At 37.6% G+C, this 18,119-nt stretch overlaps 1 protein-coding gene across 1 annotated transcript; it reads right to left on the minus strand.

Moving 5' to 3' along the window:
* Positions 1–1,826: 1,826 nt before the first annotated feature.
* Positions 1,827–12,355, minus strand: LOC121959449 (troponin T, cardiac muscle isoforms-like). The gene is made up of 13 exons (XM_042508727.1): positions 12,299–12,355; positions 12,126–12,170; positions 12,014–12,021; positions 8,085–8,108; positions 7,907–7,925; positions 7,742–7,805; positions 7,517–7,633; positions 7,301–7,378; positions 7,010–7,111; positions 6,797–6,906; positions 6,623–6,713; positions 5,484–5,524; positions 1,827–2,256 (listed from the first exon to the last, which is right to left on the minus strand). The coding sequence occupies exons 2-13, from the start codon at positions 12,152–12,154 to the stop codon at positions 2,217–2,219; spliced, it is 723 nt and encodes a 240-aa protein (XP_042364661.1). The 5' UTR covers positions 12,155–12,170; positions 12,299–12,355; the 3' UTR covers positions 1,827–2,216.
* Positions 12,356–18,119: the final 5,764 nt, after the last annotated feature.

Here is an 18,119-nt window from a genome sequence, read left to right on the forward strand (position 1 = left end):
TTCAGTCCAAATCCCACACAACTTTCCCTGATGTTTGCAAGTGCTTCTCTAGTGTAGAAAAGTCATCTTACAGCAGACAGGGCCATGGAGTCAAAAAAAAAGAAAAATATATCTTATCTTATCTTGAGCAAGCAGGTCATGATTTCTGGAAAGAGACATTGCTGTTGAGTTTTTCAAATGTAGTATTTTGTAACTTTGAAGAAGTTTCATCGAATTCCATTATATTGAAGAGAGGGCACACATTTCTATAGCTGATATCTACTACACTCAACAACTTACCAAAACAATCTATATTGATGAACAGTATGACAAGTAAGAGGAAAAATGTGTGTTTTTGATTTTGGGGTGAACTGTCCCATTAATGTAAAGTTTGTGTCTGTGCCTCAATCTACTCCCATCAGCTGACTTTAATAGGTAGTAACATAAGGGTTAAGATTTTTATTTTTGCAGTGAGATTGCTGTTTTGATATCATAACATTTTAAAAAAAATAATTTTGATGTTTTAAAATGAGCATAGAGAACAGAGAACATTTTCTGTTGGAGTTTGTGATTTTTATAGAAACAGTGACAGTCTTAAGCAGTGACACGTTTACATTTCGTAAACACAACTTTTGTTGGTTGGTGTATCCATCTTTTTTTTTCAGATGTATGTGTGTGATTTTGAAATGTTTGTATTGTCCCAAAAAGTGTAATAAAAAAAAAAAAGATTTCAGAGATTTAAAGGTGAAAAATTATTAAATCCCAAATCTGGGAATTTGAGATCATTACCAGCCATCTGTCATAAGTCACTGGTGCAGAAGAAAGTTTCGTTAAACCTCCCTCACGTTTTGTCACACCCTTCTAGGTTTTTGGCTGTGTAGTTTGAAGTGCTTCTGGGCAAATTAAGAACTCGTCTTTCAAATGCTGTTTACTCCACCCTTATAATTTATTTTCCTAGGCTTAAGAGCGAGTTCTTAGAGCCAAACACTGCAGCTGTTGTACTTGGTGCATTATGTAATTGTTGACCAGATTTGAACTTTGGTACTCTGCAGTTTAAACCACATTATCCAACCAGCAGTCGAGAGGGAATTTGGGGTTCATGCTTAGATTTACGACGCCTCGTAATTGTTTCATCTTACACTGGTAGACTTATGTGCTGATATGTCATTTATAGAAGGCTGGTAATACTGTGGGCACACACCAAGGCTGCCTGGATTTGTCAAAGACAGTTTGACCTTATTAAAGAAGGTGTGGCTTTTTCTGATTAAGTTGATGCTCGTCTTAAAGTTCCCACAAGCGAACGAACCAAGGTCTTAAAGGGATAGTTCAGACTTTTGAAGTGGAGTAGTATGGGGTTCTTATACGTGGACAGTGTATTACATGTAGTAGATGTCTCTCAGCACACTGCCTGTTTGGAGAAGCCTATTGCACTAGAGGAAAAATTCCACCCTAAAAAAAGAGCAATATATTTAGAATATACTTATTGTTCTACCTTGATGTTTCCAACAGGAAAATAACGCTTTTTTATTGCTCCCTGCAAGGCCAGACTCCATTGAGAAAAACACTTATTTAACACCTCTGAGTACAGGAGCTGCTCATCTACTGCTGCCTTGATCAGTTGTTTGTGTGTGTGTGTGTGTGTGTTATTGTGTGTGTTTGGCATTAAAAATGGGGTTATTTTGGATTCACCAAAGACCAGCAATAACAGAAATGTAGTAACTGATTGCAGCAGTGGTAGGCCATCAGACTCCATTGAGAAAAACAGTAATTTCAGCTCAGTGGAAATACGACCCAGCTTCAAAAAATCCAAACTATCCCTTTAAGAGAAAAAAATACATTATTTCTGGTTTGTTAAAAAGTTTTTTTTATTCAGTGCAACCACAAACTAGTACACACAAGAACCAGATAATTAGTCTCACCTGCACTTTTTAGTATTCTAGAAATGACAGGTTTAGTGGTAGGACATAAAACTGGGATCACATTTTAAATGTTTTATTCTTTTAAGTCACGTTTACTCACTGCCAAATCCCTGTGTAATGAACAAGCTGCAACACACCAGCCTACAACCACTATACTGCTACATGAACTCAGCATGCACTTTGTTCACAGATAAAATATTTAAGAGCATTTGTAATTTTGTTCTTGTGTGTTCAAGTATTTAGAAAACATCATTAGGCCACGTTTGTTTGTCAGTAAATGCCAGGTGTTGCCAGTTCCTTTCAGGTTGACTTCAGGTGTTACTTCCTCAGGCCACGCTTGCTTCTTCTACCCTTTGAACTAAGAATAAAATTAAAGTCAGCAGAGATCAGCCAGCACACAACCCACCTAACCTGTAATGCATACTTAACGTTATTTATTACCCTCCATAGAAAAGTTCTTTGTGTGTTAAAACCTGTCATTTGTGTGTCACTGATCTTTTGATTCCGATGATTTTCAGAAATTTAATTTGTTCTGCTGATGCAAATAAGGCACGCTCTGTAGCTGCATTTGAAATGTAAATGATTTCAGGGAAATTCTTGACACAGGAAGGAAATTTCAGACATCAGCTCGCCTTTCTATGAGAACACAAACAACCCTCCACTTAACAGTCTCAGTAACCTTTGGAAATCCTTTATTTGCAGAAATGTATTCTCATAGTTCAGAATTTGTCCATTAAATGTTTTGTTGCGCTTGATCAATTGCAGACGAGAATCTCTTTGATCAGGCACCCTGCAACTTTTTGGCTTTTTTACAATCTCATCAGGTCGGTGTAAAGTCTGGTCCCAATGCAGTTCGTGTCTCTACAGCAGTGGACCCACAAACAATATTTACTTGTTGTGACCCGTCATGACAAGCTGCATCTTAATGATTTGTGCAAAATTCAACCAAATGTGATTTTCCTTTGACATTTTTCCTAGAAAATAGCAAAGATTTGAGAAAAATATGAATAATTTTGTGCTTTTTGTTTTTTTGTACCTCAGTAATCACCTAATGACTCCTTTCAGGCGTCCCGACCCCCAGGTTGGGAACCGCTGCTGCTGGCCTCAGATTTGTTCTGAGAGCTTTTCATAGCTGTCTGCTGTTGTAAGGGGATTTGCTACCAAATAGTCGACTGCTATCTTTATCTGTTGTTGCTACCGAGGTACTTGAGCCCTGCAGCTTCCCTATTAATAAACTTTGTCAATTGAAGGTGTGAAAAATTATAACAGTCACATAGGAATAGAAAAAATGGACATGACCTCTTAACAATGCATCACTTGGTGATGGGCATAAAATGTGTGATTGTGTCAATGCAAAATCTAAGGGCGGAGTGCATTTTGGTTACATGTAGGGAAAGAAAAATACTTAAGTTCAGCAAACAATAAAACTACTTGGTCAAGTTTAGGAAAAGATTGTGGTTTTGGTTAAAATAACTAAGTGTGGGACATAAGTGATGTAGACACTTAGAAAGTCACATACCTATGTTGACTTTTGCTTTCACATGACACACAAACAGGTCCCCAGGAAATTTGCAAGGCCTTGAAACCAGTTTTCAAAGTGGCCAAACCATGCAACTACAACCTCCGTTTCCGTCATGTGATGCTATAGGGCCCAAAAAGACTTTTTCTCATTGACTTACTTTGGGAAAGAGATCAGTGGATACATTTTTTGAGTGTCACAACACCTACGAAATAAGCCTTCCACTATTGGGTTTTGATCCATTTGGTCCAATAACATTTTGAAAGAAAAGCCACAGAAATAAGTTATTTTAGTTAGCGGAGGGCTCAACCAAACAGTAGCTGCTCGGCTCATAAAAGTCTCTTTTGAGCGTCATCGATGGGCCTCACGATGCAGACGTTCCAGGTAATTTTATACCAGCAAAGTCAAACATTTTTGGATTCATACGCCAGTGAGTACCTTTCATAACAATAAACAGTGCCCCGCTTCAAACGCTGTATCCAGTTCTCTTTATAAATCCATGGACACAAACACAAGTCTCCTTGTTGAAAGTCCAAGTTTGTTTGAAACATTCAGCACCCCTCTCACACAGCCTGGGTGGACTTGCTCTTTATATGTAATTTCTTGTGTCCACCACGTTGAAAGACCCTTGTTGACTGTACACTGGCATTGTTTATGTGTTGCCAGCATGTAATTTGAAAGGTATTTTGTGCCCACCACTATGTATTTTATTGTCGAGACTTTGTGTCCATTTTATGTATTTCAATGAAACCGAGCTGCAAGTAATGTTTCTAAAAAAAGATATATTTATATGTATGTTTGACCGTTTCTGAAAAAAGTAACTGTTTTACCTTATAAATAAATAAATAAATAAATAAATGAAATATATATAATATATGCAATTTGGTCTCATATTCTGCAGAAAGCCAGGATCATAACTGTGTTAAAGCTTTATTTAAAGCCAGAGCCCTCATAGTATCACAGCCTCTGTGAGATCAGGAGGAAGCATCCACATGATTTGGATGGCAGCAGGACCTGGTCACTGTTTTATTATGAGCTACATTCACACAAACAATATCACATAGCAGATATAAGATCTCTCAGCTGTTGTACCTCCATTACAACACCATCTCTCCTTCGAGACTGAGAGTATATACAGTATTTTGTTTGATTGCCCCAGCTTGCCCTTTGTAGAAACACCCCTCGTGTGCTTGTCTTGTTTTGCCAGTCCTGTACTCAGGAAACTTTAGTCCTGCTGTTGGCCAGCTGGCACAAACTGCTGCAACTAACGCCGCTTCAAACAAATGGAGATCAGTGTAGTGAGAGGAGCGTAGGGGAAGTTGAAATAGGAGGAGGTGGGAACTTGATGAGGTCACTAGGTGAACGTTTACATCAGGGCAGACTTACGAGTCTCAGCAGGGGATTATTGATTATAGCTTGCTTGAATGTTCCTTTCTGCCCTTTCGAACCTGCTTATTTAGTATTTTGTATTTCTGTCTTGATGAAACATTACCAAACACTGGTGTCAGATGACTGTTTGTAAAAGAGGCCATGGTAAAAGTACTGACATCTTTTACTTCAGTAAAAAAACACCACAGTGCAGAAATGCTCTGTTACATATGTAAGTCCTGCATATAAAATTTTCCCGAAGTAAAAGGACAAAAGTATTAGCATCAAAATATACTTAAGGCAGAACGGCCAATTTCAGAATAATGTTTACTGTATGACTGGATTGTAATTATTAATGCATGAATATATAGCAATTAATTTGCCAATTATATTTTGTACTAATCTAAATATGCAGTGAAACTAGAAGCCTAACTTAACTTGTTTGGTAAATAAAGTAGGCTAACATTTGTTTTTGAATTGTTGTGGTGTAGGCTACAAGTAGCCTACTTTAAAAAGAGGTCTTGAGTAAAGGGTAAATATTGTGCACAGAAGTGACATTTAGCCTATGTTACAGGCCTACACAATACAGGAAAAATGCATTACATTACTACAGCACTTTGTCTTGCTTGCATGCAGTCCCTGTGTTAGGAGGCAGTGAATAAAATCGTAATGTGTGAACGTCCATGAGCAATACTTACACTTTCTGATGATCACTGACCCGGTTTCTCAATACAGTGACCTGTGAAAAAGATGTGCATTGACATCTACTGAAGCTTAAATACAGTAAATATTTGAAAACATTTTTTATTAGGCCTATGCCAGAAAAAGGTGTCTGAAATAACAGCAAGTAAAATCTGCAAACTGCTGTTACTGCACTCAGGTTTGGTTTTAAAGCTAGCTGGTGAGATAGCCGCAGCTAGTGTTAGCTTAAGCTAAATATATCAACTTTTTTAAACCTGTTCCCTTTAATTAAAAAAAACTACTTTCATGATTTTACATGTCAGTAACTCATTTGACATCCAACATACTTGCTCAGTTTAATAGGTGAACCCCATCATGATGGAGGAAAATAGTCAGCTAACACTTTCTAAACTTGCTAGTCTTGGTAAAACTAGCCTAACGTCAGAGAGCAGTAAGCTAAGGGGAATCCCTGTGATTTGATGTGTTGCAAATCACATATTTAAATGTGTTAAATAAAAGATTAATTAATTAATTTGTTTATTAGTTCAAGGTAGAGTACAAATTGAAGTGTGCCAATAATTAATCTAGCTAATTAGCCTCAAAACATAGCTCTCTTTTGTCTTTAATGTGTATTGCTGCAAAAGTGTCCTCTTTTTTGATGTCACTTTGGTTGATAAATCATGATCATGAGTGCCCTCTAAGGTGGCCTTTAACTATAGAAAACGTTATGCAGAGTCATAGAGGCTTTTTTCTGCGCTGGTGCTCTTTTTATTTATTTTCTCTGCCTCTCAATCTGCCATTGCTGCTCTTTGCTTTTGTTAAATATGAATGTATTGATACTCTAATGCACGTTGTCCTCATTTATTTCCACATGATATTTGGCTGAGTTATGGTCTTGGTCTGTTTATAGTTTGTCTTGTTGCTCAGCGTCATTGGTGATGTTTACATGATTATGATGCTACCACAAGAATGTAGGTGCAGCTGTGGCTCAGGACGAAGAGGCTGGTTGTCTAGCAATCGGAAGATCAATTGTTCGGTGTGTGAGTTTGTGTTTATCTTATCACTGACACCAGTGTGAGAATGGGTGAATGTTGTTGTAAAGCACTTTGAGCGGTCACCAAAACCAGAAAAGAACAATAAATGTATCATGTCTTACCTCATACTTTTGCTTAGCGTGCTTATCCTGAAGGTCAAATTTCTCGGCCTCCAGCTGGCGAATCCACTCCCACAGTTCCTTGGCTTTTTCCCTGTATCGGCACAGACAGGAAAATGATTGATCATGAAACGTATTTGAAGTAAATCCAGAGAATTTTTTGTTTTTTATTTTTACCTGAGTTTGTCCTCTTTCATGTGTTCAATATTTAACTCTTTGCGTCGATCACTCAGGATCTTCTTCTTCTTTTCTCTTTCCGTTTGTTTCTTCTGGCCAGGTTGTGCCTGCTGGTCACGAGGAGGGAACATGGGACGATGTCTTTCAGTCAGTTACACTTGTGTGCATCTAATCTAGTCTATGACATATTTTAAAGATTAAGGAAATCTTCACCTTGTACCCAGTAAAACTCAAGTTGGCCAGAATCAGCTTCTTTCTGGCGTCTTCGTCTGCTTTCTTCTTCGCCTCTTCCTCTTCTTTTCGAGCTTTCTCTTCCTGTCATAGTACATTTAATCATTTAGTATTTTGATGAGTAACATTGTCTGATGTTGGTTTAATTGAATGTAAGAATGCTTTAAATGTTATTTTAAAGTCTTTGAAGGTCCAGTGGGGTTTAAGGGGATATACACCCTGCAGGGTTTAGGAAGCTTGTCTGTCTTGCAGTTATGGTTTTGGTGTACGTACAGCAATCTTGTTCTGGCGCTCTTTTTCTCTCTCTGCCCTGATTTTCATCTGCTCTGCTCTCTCTGACCTGCGTGTCTCCTGAAGTAGGAAAGAAAAGACATTTTAAAGACCAAAACGATATCCTGTAAACTAAATACTGTAAAAAAACAACACTGATATCCAGAATTAGAGACTAAAGGTGTTATATTGGAGTAGAAGAGTTAGATATGAACATACGATGCGATCTGTGAGGCTAAGAAGCTCCTCTTCCTCTTTCTTACGCTTCTCAAAGTGAGCGTCGATCAGAGTGTGGAGCTCGTTCAGGTCCTTCTCCATTCGTTTTCGATGAATATCCTAAAATCATAGCAAGAAATGTGAGCTTATCCAACAGTCTGCCCCCCACCTCCAAAAAAAAGAGACAGCTTGCAGGTATAACTTTGATCAGTGCTGAAATGAACTCACATCAAAGTCCACTTTTTCTCCATCTGGGATTTTGGGAGCTGTCAAGCCGGGCACGAAACCAGGCCTGAGGAGGAGGATGGAAAAATCGTTTTATCTAAATATCTGTCTCACAGAGACTTGTGTTTCAATTTGAGTTATAGGAATATATTTAACTTCTGTTCTTACTTTTTGCGCTTTGCGTCCTCTGTGCATGAAAAAGAGCAGAAAAGTAAAGTCTTTAGTTTGTGAGGCAACTTATTAAAAGAAAAGCGAAACACTTTCTGCATGAAAAATCCCACAGAGCAACATTTTCCCGCTGTTGAAAACACATAACCTTTGTATTGTCTACATAACCTTTCCATACCTCCTTCGTTTTCCCCTGCAGCATCTGCTGAAAGATGAGAGGGTCAGTGCAAAGTCAGCGTTGAGGAAAGATGAAGAGGTGCAGTTCAGACTGACGTGTGGTGACATATGACACAGTTGAATGGGGTGAAAGGTGACTTAGGAAGATATTTTAAAAAGTATAGTTGTAAGTAAGTACAGTTGTAAAAATGTGTTTTAAGTAGGATTTAAGTAATTATTGTTGGCCAATATCTTCTATTTATTACAGTTTTGATTCTATGTTGATATAAAAATAAGAAAAAACACTTTCATTCCTAACTCTCTTAATTTTTCCAGAGCCTTTTCTGTTGAAGCAGGTCGTAACACAAGTAAATCAAGTGTCTTTGTTGACTGACACTCTCTGGCCTCCAGCTGGTCTGTAATTATGCAGGGATCGTTGTCAGTAACGATGGAGCTGGAATGACACAGCCATCGACTGAGGCAACTTAGCTGACCACTTCCTGTCAGTGCTGATGGAGTCAGTCAGAGAGGAATGCAGGTGTGTTTTCTCTCTGAGAGTTTAGAGCAGGCAGCTTTAGATTAGAAACACAGATAACTCGTATTGTCTCCATGAGTCCCTACCTGTCCAGTAACAAACAGGCAGAAACTTTCTCACTTCATCGCATTTTTCTTTTAGTCATCAATTATGCGTGTATTGTTTAGCCAGTAGAGTAATAAATAACATTTCCTTATCTTTGTGATTTTTAGAGTTATATTCACTCTTCAAATACCGACACTATGTCAGTGGCCTTCGGGGTCAGGTACCAAGGTACAGAAGCACTCTTTAGCAGTGGTATGAGATGCACTGAGCAGAGCATTTTTTTATGCTTCAGGCAGCTACCTTAGCATAAAGAGCAAGAAAGTCAGCATAGGGTGGGTGATTGGTCAAACAAACCCTTGACTTTCACCCAGGACCCTGCTGTGTGTGTCCCTTGTGAAACCAAATGGCAATCAAGTTATGTTAATGCTAGTATGTGTAGCTTACTACTCTAGTAGCATGTGACGCAATGTATCTCCTGGTCATTTGGAGTGTGTGTATATGAAGCTAAAAAAAACATCTAAAATTGGATCAAATGAAAAATGCATTGACATTAAGCTAAAAACAGGGCTCTTTTGGAGAAACATGTTTTTCCTTAAACAGTGACAATATATTGCACATGTAGGCTACATTAGTAGACTACATGGTTGCCAACAGTGTGTTAAGAACAGACATATCTATTAACAGTTAGCATGCAAACAGCATTAGCAGAAGTAATACTACCTTCTTCTACCTCCTCCTCCTCCTCTACTACCTCCTGCACCTCATCCTGCTCTTCCACCTCCTCCTCCTCCTCCTCCTCCTCCTCTGTGCAAAGCAAGCATGTAGAGTTAGCAAGCAAACAATGTCAAAATCTCATACAGCATTTCGATCAACATTATTTCTATGTGTATTTTTGACAGTGCCTTCAAAACCAAGAAAATACTTTAACTGACAGACATTTAGAATTTTTTTATAGTCTTACTTTTCCTATTTAATTAGTCCTGTAGTCTACAAACTGCCAATTCCAGGATTCCTATTGGTCCTTGAAATCTTGAAAAAAAATAAAGGCAAAAAAAACAAAAAACAAAAAACAAATTGGGTCCTTGAATTTTAGGGAAGTGGCTCTATAGAGAAACCTTAAAAAGTCCTTAAAGTTGATGTAGGTGTGAGAACTTGTTATTAATTTTAACCCTTAATTAAAGGTATTTTTCAATTTCTGATTCCCTAAATATGCAGTAATTGGCAATGGAGGATGGGGGACACTTTTACATTTTAAATGTTTTTTTTTTTTTTATAAAACTGTGGAGAAAGAGACTTTCTTGTTACCAACTTAAATTTTAAAGTTCAAAGTTTAAAGTTTAAAGCTATAAACAGGGAAATCATTTCTGCAATTTTGCCACCAGCGTAGTTGCATTCAGCTGTTGCAAAGTAACTTAAGTGCTGTGTTTTTGTTCCTAACATTTCTCTCCTCATCGAGCCTCTGTGGGAAAAAGTGACACCAGGCTTTTAGTCAGAGTCCCTTTAGCCACAGAGGGTAACTTAACCTCTCTCCACTGCAAAGCAGGTAAGCCAACCTGCATTTAGAGGACCTCTAACAGGCACAAAAATGAAAGTAGGTATTGTACTTGTGCCCCTATCTTTCCAAACGTCCTCTATTGAGAACGTAAGCTGACCTACATTGCTCTCTAACAGCGACACTACTCCACTTGGAGGGGGACAGGTGCCGCTTAGTTTCAGGGACAGCCGGGCTTGTACAGTGGCTCACATAGACAGCCTCACAAAGGAGACAGAAATAGAGGTACAAGCTTTTGTCTCTTTGATGGCGACCCATTGCCCCATTTGAACTGAAAGGACAGATCCGCTGGGATGTGTATACAAGGTGAACTGGCTCCAGCCTCAGACAGAGAGGACTGACTCAGAGGACAAAGGTCAATCTGGCCAGAGGAGCTCAAGGACAGCAGCTGCCTCTACAGTGGCACCAGCACGCCAAAAATACAGTATGCTGTATGGTGAAGCCAGCAGCTTAGCAAATGCAGTGTGTTAACTAAACATGAATGTGAGGCTCAAGTGTGTAAAGCAGGAAACAAAGTAGCAAAAAAAATAACCAAACTGTAAAGAATGAAGCTTTTAGAAGCCAACATTGTTTTTTAAGAGATATTGTTTGTATGAAAGTGCATACCAAAACAGCCCAGCCACCAGAGGAAAATGTTGGCACTGTACATTTCTACAAACCACAGATTTGTTACATTTGTAAGTTTTATATGTATCATATCAATGTTTCTACAGTGACATACTTCTGATAAACTGTATAAGAGCTTTGTCATCAGGAGGTTGAGGGGATGGCTGCCAAGCTGCAGACCACTATTTGAGACCAACATACAAAAACGAATTTTACCACGACATTGACAGCTTTTCCAGTTGGGATTGTGCCACTAAAACTGTTTGCGTTTTAGCTAGAGATTGACAACATCTCCAGCAGGGATTGTGCCACCAATACGGTTAATTTTGGCGAGACACTGGCGGATTTCCAGCAGTGACTGTGCTACCAAAACTGGTTGTTTTTTGTCAGACATGGGCAGCATTGCCAGCAGCATTTTCTGATGACTATACAACCAACAACAGCAGGTGTTTTTCTGCAAGACAATGATGTATTTCCAGCAGTGACTGTGCCCCCAAAATCGTTTTTACCAAGATACAAGCAGATATGCAGTGGCTGCTGCGCTGCTAAAACTGTTTCTATTTTAGCAAGAGATTGACAACATTTCCAGCTGCAACTTTGCACCCAAATCCAGCTTTATTTTAGCGAGAGATCGACAACAGCAGCTGTGCCACCGAAACTGGTCGTTTTTTAATCATTACATTGGTGGATTTCCAGCAGCGACTGTGCCACCAAAAGTAATGTTTTAAGCCAAAATCTGATCTTTTCACAACCAAAAGCAAGTGACGTTTGTCCATAAACATCACCACATGTTAAACATAGTGTTGTAGAAATTAATAGTTTCAACATATCGGCTACAAAAACGTACAAATGTTACATATGTGTGGTTTGCCAAAACCTATTTGCCAACATTTCCAACATTTGGCGAATGGGTTGACCAACAATATCCTCATCTCCTTCAAAGTGTACACACAGAGATGTTAAGAGCAGAAGTCAGCTTGGAAATCTACCTCACAATGATATAAAACATGGGCATGGTCATAAACATATTTCTGATGTTTACATGCAGCATAATCACAGTAGTCATGCGTTTTTTTTTTCACGTGAAGCAGCTGTGTAGCATCCAGCCAGGCTGAATCATTTCTTACTGACAAGAAACAGCTGTCTGAATCTGCAGCCTATGAACTACACTTCAGCTGTGAAGACTTATCTCGAACTGCAAACTGTGACTTACGTTGCCCCCTGAAAGAAGAAACAACACCAAAAATATTTTGTCACAATTGATTCCATCTGTGCCTCCATCACTTTGTTATTCTCTATTTGTCAGAAAAAGTCAATTTACTCACTCGCATGTAGCATCTTCTGTGTCTGACATGTTTAGGATGCAGCACCTGCACAAGTCCGATTCAAAGTAGGATAGTGAGTGATTCTCTGCCGGCAACAGCCAGAGGTGATATACTTAAAAAACTTAACTCACGTCCCCAGTTACTGTTCAAAAGCACATGAGAACAACACTTACCCAGATAGTGCGATGTGCTCTTCAGACTGGGATCAATGGGGAATTGTATACTGTGCCCTTCTCTGCGGGCCATAAGCTTTTAAACCCAGTAGTGGATCACATGGCGGCAAGCTGCCCATGTCTACAATGGGTGGGCACATACCTGCAAACAGATGGCAGATGGCATTAACTAGAATGGGAAACACACATTCTCTATGGACTTGCGTTGTCTATTTTTACATGGCAAAACCTACATCGAACAGCATGGGATTATTGCTCTCAAAAGGTTTCAGTAACTCCAACCTGGCAGACAAGAGGAAGGATAGAAATAATCCTCCTCTTGTGTGCAGACAAATGTATACAGGGACAGCTCAAGCTCCTCTGATTTACAGCAAAGAAGCACTTTTTTTCTTTTTATAATTCTACGGACAATTGCCTTGACAAGCTTAGGTAAATATATATAATCTTACTTTATGTTTACCTTATATTTAATTGTTAATTTTATTTGAAATTTAGCTGTATTTATCTAATTTTGTGAAATTGGTGCAACTTAAAAATGACAAGTAGAATTACCTTGTTTTGTTTTAAGTTTTGGCAACATCAGTAAACCAAGTCAGTCTGACTTAACTTGATCATGACAAAGAGGATTTTGCCAATGATGAAATTAAAAGAGCTGCAATTTCTGTTTTCTTAACATGTTTAAGAATATACAAATATGACTGACTTCTTTGCAACCAGCAGAATATAGATATATGTGAAGGTGCTAAAACTGATTAAAGTCATTTTTAAGCTGCAACAACTTCACAAAATTAAGTAAATATGACCAAAATTTTAAATAAACTTAACAATTTGATATAAAGTAAACATAAATTAAGGCTAATAGTTATATTTACATGTATTTTCTAAGGCAATTGTTTCCTAGATTTTTTACATAAAATGAACTTTTCAGATTTTACAGTGCAATGACACATTAATCTTGCAACAGCGTCACAAAGCAGCAACAGTTTATTCTCGAAATTGGATGTGTTATATAATCGTATCATTGAGTATTATTCCCATAGAGGGTTGCCAAGGGGGTGAGTAAAACAAGATCCGCTCCCTTCAGTGGCTTCATCTCCCTGCACCTCGCCTTTAATCTTGAATCTCTGCCCTCACATGCAATAACATGCTATCAGAAACACCCTTCGTGACCATGCCAAGTCTTTTGATACTCCCAGTGTTTGCTTTTAATAATGGATCTGACCCCACAGTCAGGATTATGAGTCATCGGATGGTCGAGCCAGAGCCAAAATGTAACTCTGATTGAATGGAGGCCCCCCTCGACCTCATCCAGGACTTTGTTTACAGATTGTTGGATGCTGTTTTGAAGTCTTCTGTGGTGAGTTCAAATGTCAAGTCAAATCTCAGATCTTGCTGAAGCATGCCGCAGGGTGTCTCAAGTGCTCAGGGGCTAATTAAAGTCAGGTCATGTCAGTAAAGTCATCAGAATCAAAAGGCAAGTCAAAGACAAGTGTTTCAGGTCTCTGAAGTATTTTCCATTGAAAACCATGCCATTAGTTTCTTTCCATTATTGAAACTAAGCCCATATAAAAGGCCTAATGCGTAAATTAACTATTTTAGATGTGTAGATATATTTTTCTATATTGGGGGATTTAATACCATTAAAGTAGACTGGTCTCAAGTATGAAATTATTAAATTCTTTCAAGTGTAGCCCTTAGAAATGTGCCGTTGATATTTTATCCATGTGCATGCATTATGATAGTCTTTAGTTTTGTTTATTAGGTGCAACAAGACATACTGTAAAAAAAAGAAACTAATTGCTTTAACTGAAAAAGCTTGTGCCCAGGCTGCCTTAAAATTACAAGTTGACTGAATGTATGAAGACATGTTGAGGTAATTCTGCAATAATTCAACCTGTTTCACCGAATTCAGTCAACCTAAAATTTTATTGCAGCACTGACACAAGCAAGCCAGCTGGAGTCCACATGATGGTACTGATCTGGCACTACTGTGCACTGTTGATGTGTGTTGCCAGCTCCTTCACAAAGGCTGTTTGAGTCTCTAATTGAGATTTGACAAGATGATTTGAGTGACAGAGAGAAGCTCCAGGAATTTTACAAGTTTGACATTTTTATTTGCTGATTATTATTATGAATTTCATTATTGTGAGCATGTGTGTGAATCTGTGTTTAGTCTGTTGAATGATTTAATGTTGATGTCATTACACAATAGGCTCAATGATGCAACTGAAGATCCTGGGTAAGTATCTGATTCACATGTTGTGCAATATGTTTGTAATTAGGACCTTTTATATGATGTAATTTCATGGATGGATGACTGAACGGGCCTACTGGGCACAGGTCTAGTGGCCCAAAGTATCGGGGGCCCATCAAACCTGCAAAATGTTACTCAAATAAACATGTACTGACCAGGGAGAGACAAAAAGAACACAAATAGAATAGAATAGAATAGAAATACTGTATAATCCCATGAGGGGAATTGTTTTGATACAGCAGCAAATAAGAGAGCAGCAACTGAATAAAATATTTGTTGAAGAGGCAAAATAACACAAAACAAAGGAAGGCACTTAACATAGAATAAAATAAAATAAAATGACAATAATTATAATGATAATAAAGATATGTACACTATGTACAGAGAACAAACAAACAAAATTAAAAAGAGCAATAAAAAAGAAATAAATTCAAAGAAACTGAAAATTGACACAAAATGAGTACAATGTAACACAAAGCCACCAAAAAAAAAAAAAAAATGAATTAATTCAAAGGGACACAAAATGACCTGAGAAAGACATAAAAGCACTTAAAAGTGACCCATAGGACTGTACAGAAAGACACAAAACAACCACAAGGAGATACAAAATAATATTATATAGATGAATATTACCTCAAAGAGACACAAAATGATCGGGTAATGGAGCTGTTAGCATGCCTGTGCCCAGGGGCCCACTATGCTATAATCCGCCCATGGTAAGTCTGACCAAGGTGTGTCATTCAGGATAAATATTGTCTGAGCTAAACATAGCTTTATACATTGATATATGACTAAGCAATTCAAAAAAATTATATTAAAAAATTACTAAAGTTTCTCTTTCTTGTGAAAATACTATTTCTGTGTTGCCTTTGGGGGATTTTTTTACTCAAATATTTGAATTGTTGTTTTGTCCCGGGGATGTTAACCTGTAAAAGAAAACAGAAATATGTGTTTGCTTCATAAAGCCCTGGGTGTTTGAACAAAAGTAGTAAACTGACCTGTTTTCTTTGTGTTTTATCACGTTTCCATTGCATGTAAGACTGACCAAGTGATGTGTGTTTATAGCACAAAGCAGATCAAATCAAATCATTTGGCTCACAGCAAGAGGACATAAACATAAAAATACTCCACGGATAATCATTCAAAAGCAGGAAAGCATCAATATGTGATGCAGAGATTCCTCTATGACTTGCATACATGCATATTTTGTGCTTATTTTGTTCAGTTTTTTATTTTTGCATATAACAAACCAAAAAAGAAACCATAAACAATTTATACAATTTTGTATTTTATAAAATAAAATCATACTATGTGATATATTTTTAATCCCTCGATAAAACACCTTCAAGAAAGAAGTTTGTGTGTGAATTTTGTGTTAGTGTGTGATTTAGTGTTACTTCACAAATATCCGTTGAGGGAAGTAAAAAAAGAAAAAAAGAAAAAAAGAAAAGCATTAGGAAGCCAAACAATCACAGCGTTGATCTCTAACTACTTTCCTTTTATTGAAACTTTCTCCTGCTGATTGTATTCCTGCAAACTCCACCCGTCTGGCACCTGAGTCACCTTAAACAAACAACCAACAGAAAGCACTTCAGGCTAATGCTGGTTAACCCTGACATGACACCAGTCCTGACAGGGATCTTCAGCTCAAACAAGCCTCACTACTGTTAAGATCTGTCATTATTATTTATAGCTACCCCTTTTAAAAAATGACACAAAGGTTACTTTTGCATTTTTTCATCTCTAGGTTCCTGAAACTTGCTGCCCGGAAAATCTGTCACTCAGTAAACTGACTGTGTGCTAATACTGACACCTTGTGGTGGAGATGAAAACTATCTGTGAACTATTTGCAGGCCTGTGTCAACTTTTATGATCCAAAATAGATTAGAAGTACTGAATATATTAGACTAAAAATCTCAGTCATGCATTACATGTTCTACCTTTGTTGTTGTTATTGTTGTTGTTTTGTCTTTCTCTTTTGTTTTTATTTCTGTTTGTCTGCTTGGTCTTTAGTCTGCTCCTCCCCGTTTTTGTCTTGTGCAGTGATATGTAAAGGCTACATATGTCCTTTTGTTGAGCACATAATGTATAGCACAACAAAACTATAAAGTAGATAGATAGATAGATAGATAGAAAAAAAGTGTAAAAAAAAAAAAACCCAACCCAAAATGATAAAATAAATAAATGATACAAATTAAAAAACAATAAATAAATATATACAGTAGACTTTTTTTTCAAAAAAGAAAAAAATACTGGGCACCCCCTGCCATGGATGTATTAATAAAACGTCTGCTCCAGAGCCCTTTAAAAGATTTTATGTTTTTATTGTTTATTCTAGTGCACTAGTCTGCTCTAAAGAATGGAACATGAAATCTCGCGGGAGTTTTTGAGAATATGTGGTTACCATTGCGACGCCACAGACTCCACTGGCTGCAGCGTAAATCAAACGCACCTCTCTGCACAGCGGGACATTTAAACTGCGTATGTCCTGTCAGCTGTTTAGCCACAATCTCCGCCGGTCATTTAGCATTTAATGATGAAGCTAACAGGCCAGTCATGTTGTTCCAGGGCTTATTTTTGGAGATAATAACGTTATATCGGCTAGTCGGTGCTTCCTCTGAATCTAGAGTTCCTCGTCCTGCTGTTGTCGTTTGCAAACTCTTCCTAAAGGTTTTACTCCGCGTCGAAATGAAAGCTACATTTCTCCAAACTACAGCAGGTAAGTGCTGCTCGTGTTGGCTTTAGTGAAAGTGACTCTCCTGCAGGTCTGCTGGTTTGTGAGTTAGCTGCTTGTTGCTAATTTCTGTACATGTGCTGCTGTTGATCTGCTTTGCTGCGTTGGTTGTAACTGTGAATTAATTGTTTGCACTGGCTGAGCTTGTGGTTTGGTACATGCATTTTGAGTTTTCGTGCTGTTTGGTGAATTGTGGCTTCAGTTGTTGCTGTTATTTTGTGTGTTTTTGTTAAAAGTCTCTCTGCATGTTATTCCACTGATTGCAGTTTTAACAGATTTTCAGTTGTCTGACTTAGATTTATTTTTACATTTTGAATGTACTGTAAAATTTCAGTCAATAGCCTGAGCTATTTTTTTTTAAATCACTGAACTCAACAGACTTATATTTGAGACAGACTTCTATATGGGACAAGATTTTAATTCCTTTCACAAAAAACTGCTCAGTTAAAGAAGGAAACACAGTCAAATTATTTATTTAACCATTTGAAACCTGGGTAAATTGACTGATTTTACTCAAAATCACTGAAAGAAGGTAATGCACAACAAAAGAAGAAATGACACAGAGGTACGAGATAACACAAAAGAGAGAAAGTAAAACAAAATATCCAATGCAAGAAATGACCTGAAAAAATGCTTAAAATGTATAGTAAATCTATAAAATAATTTTAAATATATAATTATGGACATTTTTTCCAAGCTTTCTTAAAAATAATCTCCTCCATCTCTACTGTTAATCTGTACTATTAATCATAATAAGGGCAAGTATTGCAGGAAATTTGTGTAAAATGTGCAAATCGGTACTTGTGAGCAGATTACACAGTTTTATTCAGTTT

Source organism: Plectropomus leopardus, chromosome 2, assembly GCF_008729295.1.
Source record: "Plectropomus leopardus isolate mb chromosome 2, YSFRI_Pleo_2.0, whole genome shotgun sequence".
Taxonomy (NCBI): Eukaryota; Metazoa; Chordata; class Actinopteri; order Perciformes; family Serranidae; genus Plectropomus; species Plectropomus leopardus.